The sequence below is a fragment of the Psammomys obesus genome, unplaced genomic scaffold (genome assembly GCF_907164565.1).
Source record: "Psammomys obesus unplaced genomic scaffold, mPsaObe1.curated_primary_1811, whole genome shotgun sequence".
Classification (NCBI taxonomy): Eukaryota; Metazoa; Chordata; class Mammalia; order Rodentia; family Muridae; genus Psammomys; species Psammomys obesus.
The window spans coordinates 175548-182959 of record NW_026590486.1 but is presented as its reverse complement, the minus strand read 5'-3'; the positions used below and the strand labels follow the sequence as shown (position 1 = coordinate 182959).

At 36.1% G+C, this 7412-nt stretch overlaps 1 protein-coding gene across 2 annotated transcripts in view; it reads right to left on the bottom strand.

Moving 5' to 3' along the window:
* Luzp2 (leucine zipper protein 2) overlaps positions 1–7412 on the bottom strand; it is a 235869-nt gene that overhangs the window by 65983 nt on the left and 162474 nt on the right. For both annotated transcript variants that reach the window (XM_055607527.1, XM_055607528.1), the window contains exon 7: positions 2912–2986. In XM_055607527.1, coding sequence (XP_055463502.1) covers positions 2912–2986 — 75 coding nt within the window. The remainder of the gene's footprint in view (positions 1–2911; positions 2987–7412) is intronic.

Genomic DNA, 7412 nt, shown 5'->3' with positions numbered 1-7412 from the left:
CCACAATTTCTGTATCCATTCCTCCGTTGATGGACATCTGGGTTGTTCTTTTAAATTGTAGTTTCTATCCTTTATAGATTGATAAAGCCTTTCTACCTAGATTTAGAGCTGTAGTTTTTAAACTTCATATGTATCTTGCTTGCTATTTGTTAAACCCATTCTCTAATAATGTGAAATGATTTTATAGCTCTATGTACCAAAAAAGAGGTGACAGAATTTTAAAGGTTAAAGGCAAAATTTTCATCGAAGAAAAGCAATCTTACCTCATTCACTAATAATAGTAATGGATGAGCTTTTTGGACATTTTTCATGTAACAGGCAATATTCCCAGTCTAGTTTTATGCATAGAACACTGAAATCAACTTTAAAATCTAAGTGGTGTGGCTGACCTCTACAAAGCAAAGCACTGGGAATATTTGAACATGCCCAGTCAACAAAAATGGTCATTTAAACACAGGACTAATGTCCTGAGAGACTTTTACCTATCAGAATCCCAGACTAGCATATTCTATAGGGCATGGGCTCACTGCACAAGGCTGCATGTGCAGGTGGTAAAGATTGGGATAAGTGCACAGAAGTAAAGGGGAAGGAACAGCTCTGCAGTAGCCCCGAGCTCTGTGCCATAGGCCTGTCTCTAACCAGTATGCTGTGGTTCTGAGATTGGGTGGTATCTACAAGTACTTGCAAAACACAGGTTCATTTTTTATTATTCTATTTTCTTGTGGGTCAGAAAGTATTATTTCCTGATGGGTTCATTATATTTCATATGGGAACAAAGACCATGTGTCATACATTTTCTGACTCCTGTAATGCCCAACATAATAACATCGCCCAAAAGCTATTTTAAAACTGTATAACCATTGATAAATTAAATAATTACATAGTGCCAAATCACGAAGAATATATAAAAAAGAATAATTCAATGGCCAGAAATGTGATAAAGTCTTAGAAGTTGGGAGATTGCCTCGGGGCCTTGAGGACTCAGTGTCTTGTTGGGATATAATGCATTTCTTTTTTCAGGGTAGGTGGCAGCACAGACAGAGGATAATTTTTTAAACGTTATCTAGGAGAATTTAGATTGCATAGTTCTCTTGGTTTTCTCATCCCACCAAGTCTACAGAATTCCCATGTTGTTTGTAAAAATTAAGTCTGAGTTGTATGAGTTGCATGATGGGGTAAATATCACTGGGGAAAAAAACCCTTCAAATTAAAGTTTTTATAAACTAATTTAGGTAATATGAATTATGCTTGATCTACTCTACAGAATAAAAGCCAGGCTACCCTGAATTTTTAAATGATAATAACTTGGATAAATTAATAAATAACCATTTCAAAGGACTAAGGTTGGTGAGATAACTGCTTACTTAAATGAATATTTAATGTCTCATAACTCCAAATCTTTTAAAGGAACATCATAAAATTCAGGATATCTCTTTCCTAATTTCTCTATTGTTACACACTCTATATACTATGCCTGAGATGCTCCCTATGTCAGCTGTGAAGATATTTGAGTCATAACAAAGTGAAGAAATATGCCTATGAGAGAAACAGTCATATCTCTAAACAGTAGAATTTTAGCCTAGTCTTCAAACTAACACACAGTGTGAGATGTTTGGCATAGTATCAAAATATCCACATGAGGTTTCCTAAAGTGTGAAACCTGAAGATCTCCAAAAGGAACCAAACTTATATTGTCTCTCTTCTGCCTGTTCTATAGCAAAGTACCCATAATTCAAACTGGGTAATTAGAAGGCACCTTTTTTTTATTTTTTTTTTAACAAATCCACTTAGTTCATATTATTGAATTATTGAAAATGTTAAGTCCACAAATGCACTGCTTTCCCTGTTCAACATTATCAATAACATGATTACTAAACTGTGGTCATAAGCATAGAAAGTCCTTGATAGAAGGTGAACATTTTAAGTTTAACTGAGATGATTTTGAGAAATACAGAGATATACAGAAAATAATATTATGTATGAAGTTAGTAGTAGTCGGAATTGAATGTGGAAAGGCATCTTTGTAACTTAATACAATTATACTGTGCATACATTACAGACAGGTAGACAAATAATTGTAAAACAAATAAATATGAAGGTGACATGTACCTAGGGTCTATGTCTACATATGTACTACATGCTTAACATACATGCAATGTTTATATATACAGACTATCACTCTGTATCTGTTCAATAAGTGGAGGGTGAAACATGTAATATGCAAGTATGTTTTGCAGCTATCTACTGTATGTATCTTAGAAAACTACTACAACAAAGTTTTGATATTTATTCTTTTACTTATTCTATTGCCATAGACACTTTAAATATTTTTTCATGTGTTTGGGAAATTATTACTTTAGACAAATATATTTAATTAGTAATTTTCATGTTTGGACTAGTATTCCAAAATATGACTATACAATATGTATGAAGTCCTATATAATCTCTTATTTACTCATTTATTGCTACATGTAATGTCCTTGTGCACATTTTCAAGTTCTTTAATGAGAGCAACAGTTTTAAGGCATAGGCATTTAAGACACATTTTTAACAACCTGATGTCAATGATTACTTCCATTTTCTTTGTACTCATTCATCCAGAGTTAGCACAGAATGGCATAGATTTCACATTAAGTGAGTTTATCCATGGTGCTATGTAATAAATGCATCAGTAAGGTAAAAGAAAAATGAACTCCTAGACTCCCAGAGTTCACTCAGTTTACTGTAGCAGAAAAATCGAATGAGGAGAACATGGAGTCCAAGGATGACATCAAGCCTTCTCAGTTCTATAATCAGCCTTTGTATGTACAGTTCTAGATATCTAGAACTTCACTGGACAATCACAGGCAGCAGCAAGCACATCCTATGTTGCTGAAACCAAAGTTGCCATGGCCTCTGGATGTGAACTTACCCTGTCCAGAGCTGCTTTCTCAAGTTCATTTTTGGCTACAGCTAACTTTTGTTCCAGTTCAGTGAGCTGTTGGGCCTGTAACAGGAAAGAACAGCAAAACATTTCAGTATAACCTGTAATCTGCCCTACACATTTGTCCTTTACTCTAGAAGGATTAAAGAGAAAGAATATAGCGTGTTAGTTTAATTTTCATATTAAAAACACAAAGTTACACAGTCATTTGGTATTGATGCAGAGAAGAGTGTGATCAGAATAAATGAGGACTGACATCACAGGGGCTGAAACACCTTTGTAAAGACTGGCTCAAAACATTCTTATATTTGTAAGTCCTCTTACCAGAGCTGGTTCTATTCCTTAGGGACTAAACTGTGTTTTCACAACTTCCTGTGCTGATGCCTCACTGTCCACTTGACTTTTAATTTTTTTAATTTGGTGATAGAGCAACGGAGACCATAATTAGGTTTAAATAAAGTGCTCTCTGTCAGTCTGTCTGTCTCTCTCTTTATAAAATATAAACATCATAAAACACTCACTGTGAAGCTATCATCACCAGATCACCGAGACTGAAAATGTGCCCTCCAAAAACCAAGTGAAGGAGAACCTGAAAGTGGACACTCTACCTGGAGAGCTGTGCAGATATCTTTCACGGGAGCTATGCAGTCTGCAGTATTTTGTTCTGGTGTTCCAGGAAGATTAATACAGCAATACTTGCTCTTTATCTTTTTAAGGTTTTTATCCTATGTCTCTGTATCCTAGCACATCTCTTCATCTATTCAAATGCCAGAACAGGACTCTTCAATGAAAGTAACAATAACTTCTTATTTGAAAGATGTATATACTACAGAAACAGCAAGGTAACAGCCATAATATTTATGCAAAAGACCCAGTGAATGGGAGCATGTATGTCTTTGATTTTTATTTTTTTATTTTTGTCTGCTCTTGGGACTCTTTTCCTCCTATTGGGTTGCCTTGGCCAGCCTCACAATGAGAAATGTTGTCTTTTCTTACTGTATCTTGTTTTGTTGTGTTTTATTGTTTTTCTCTTAGAGACCTGCTTTTTTTGTTTTCTGAAGGAAAAAGGGAGGACAGGGAGTGGATCTGGGAAAGAAGGGAGGTCTGGGGAGCTGGGAGGACTGGATGGAGGAGAAACTGTGGTCAGGATGTATCATATAAGAAAAGAATCTATTTTCAGTAAAAAGAAAGACATGTGTTCTAATCCTGCCTTGGCTATATTGTTTTCAACAAAACAGTTGCCTTTTTAAGCCAAAGGCAACAACATAAATTATCACTGAATGAGGAACATGAAGCTTGGGGAGGATTATTGCCAACAAATGCATACTATTTGCACGACTTCGGTTTGAGATTCTCTGCGTGTATTTCCTCCAGCTTATTGTGTTTTATAATAAAATCAAGAAAAAATTATTTTTTCAGTTTTTTTTAGTAATGCTGTTTCTTTATTCCCTATCAGAATTAGTTCAATCATTTCCTAATACAAATAATAGTGACCTTGTGGCACATCCTAAACATGGACTGTGTGTGCTGATTACACAATGAAGAAAAAATAATGTCAAAGATAAAATACTATCCTATCTGTACTTCTGTAATGTGAGTTAGTGACAGCTGTTACTAAGAAAATAAAATTAAAAGAGGAAATAGGGAATGTAGGAGTATACATTGATCACTTGCTTCTCAAGGATCCTGTCCTTAGCTGGAGAATGGCTTATTTGTCATTAAAACCTATTATTTTTAAAATTTATTTATTTAATCACTTTACAGCCTGATCACAGCCCCTTCACTTTTCTCCTCCCAGTCCTGTTCTCATGCCTCCCTCCTTCCTAGTTCCCCTTCGCCTTCTTCTCAGAGGTACCATTAGTTGGTACCCATTAAGGAAGCCCTTACCAACCCACCCTGGTACCTCAAGTCACAGAGGGACTAAACACATCTCCCACTGAGCCAGACAAGGCAGCCCAGTTAAGGAAAAGGGATCCAAAAGCAGGCAACAGGATTAGATAGCTCTTATTCCCATTGTTAGGGAATCCCCATGATGACCAAGCTGCACATCTGCTACATATGTAGGGGGTCTATGTCTGATCTGTGTAAGCTCTTTGTTTGGTGGTTCAGTCTCTGTGAGGCCCCATGGGCCCAGGTTGGTTTACTCTTTAGGTCTTTTTTGTGGAGTTCTTGACCTCTCTGGCTCTCTAAGTTTTTGCTCCCACTCTTTCACAAAACTTTCTGAGCTGGGCCCATGTTTGGCTGTTTGTCTCTTCATCTGTTTCCATCAGCTGCTGGATGAAGCCTCTCAGAAAGCAATTGTGCTAGACTCCTGTCTATAAGGATAGCAGAGTATCTTTAATAATGTCAGGGATTGGCTCTCTCCATGGGGTGAGTCTCAAGTTGGGCCAATCAGTGGTTTGCCATTTCCTTGTCCTCTCTTCCATCTTTATCCTTATATTTCCTGTAGGCAAGGCAAATTTTATGTTGAAGATTTGATGGGTGGGCTGGTATTGCTCTGGCTGACACCTTCAATGAATGGGATAGTTCTATGCAGATCTCCCCCTTTCTACACCTGAGGGAAAATGCCGGCTTCTGTATTTATCAATTGTTGTTCAACCATGTCACTCTTACTACTTAGGCACAGCAGATCAGAGATGGAGGGAAATAAGTTCTTGATCAATGTACATTAAAAAAAAAGGATTTGATTCTTTATTCATTTTAGTACATTGAGCAAAATATTTGATCTGTACAAGCTTGGGCTCCATATACAATAAAAATGCCTGTAAAATAATTAAGGAAGTAAAAGCAACCCAAAGTAACATACCAATACTTGATAAACAAGGTACTTTTTGACCTGCATTTGTACATCATGAAAAGGAGCCAATGTAGCAATCTAGTATGCTCATTTGTGGACAAGAAAAATGAATTTCAATAAATAGAATATTTGATTCTGAAACAGTTATTACTAACCACCACAAGGTTTTCAGTTGTTTATCTTTCCTGAGGCCTTTCTGGGTATGAGCAAGCTCATAGGTGAGAACAGTCAAAGAATGTGTAAGAGCTGCAAGATTCACATCTCCTGAAATGTTGTCCTGGTTTCTAGAAGAGCAGTCTATATTGTATACGGGAAACTTACTGAAAAGGTACAACACCAGAAGACTTATGATAGTCAGGGCACTTAGCCAGAGAGGAAACTAGCTAATAAAGTCAACTTTATACAGTTTACTGAGAAGACATAATGCACTATAAATTTTAAAAAAATGATAACACCCCAGAAAAACCAATATTGATTTCAGAGGGGCTCTCATTCTCATATAATCAGTAGTAACTAATATTTGTGATATGATTAATTTTCCCATAAGAGTAAACAAAAGACATAGTAAATCTTGCACTATATTGAAGACCAGCTGAGACATCTAAGCTTGTAGACTGAGCAAGTACTAGGTTCTTCGACCTTCTGTTCATAGGCATTCATTTTTGGATTAGCTGAACCACAGCCTGTAAGTCATTCTAACAAATCCCATATAGATGGATAGATATATAAACAGATAGATAGATGATGAACAGATGATAGGTAGATGATATGTTTAGATAGATGAGATATACACATACACATGTATGTATGTATGTGTGTATGTGTGTGTAATTGTGTAGAGATTCATTCTATAAGTTCTATTATTTTAGAGAACACTAATGCACAAAAATTTTCCAACTAGCCTTGAACGAGACCCCTCTTATGCAATAATCAGATCACCATGTTACTAAGAGAAAGCAATCTCTTCATAGTTGTTCTTGACTTCACCATCTCTAATAATACAACAGATCAATTTTTGACCAAAACTAAGGCAAAATAAATCACGCACAATTAAAGTTGCCTTATAAGATTCAAATAGCTAAGCCAGAGTTGAGAGTTAGCAGCAACTGAAGGAGGAAGACAGCTCAGTGTTGTATTTCTGAGGGAGTCACTTAGACAGCAATATAAACACACCATCCATTTTCTTGCAGGTACACTTTACAAGGAGCTGTAAAATGGATGGAGGGAGAAAGCTTTATTTCCAGGATGAGGCCCTAATCCTATGTGGTCAGCCCTAAATACTTGAAAACTAGGCCAAAAATAATTAGACTTCATAGTGTGTGTGTGTGTGTGTGTGTGTGTGTGTGTGTGTGTGTGTATTGCAAAAATATTTGTAGAAAAAGAGGTAATGAGGAGGGTATGTAGGGACTTAAGAGAACTTGTAATATGAGAGAAAAGGATTAGAAGTGATGTAAATACAATGTGTTCATATATGAGATGCTCAAATAAAGAAAAGGAAAACAACAGTTTGTGTGCTGAGATTATCATTTCTTAATTCACTTTTCTAAAACTGTGACTTCAAATTCCCTCAGAACTCTGAAACTCCGCCTGTCAGCATGCCTAAGAACAAGATTGTTCTCTTACACTTCTCATTGTTGCTTTTTCCTTCTTTCTTTCTTTCTTTCTTTCTTTCTTTCTTTCTTTCTTTCTTTC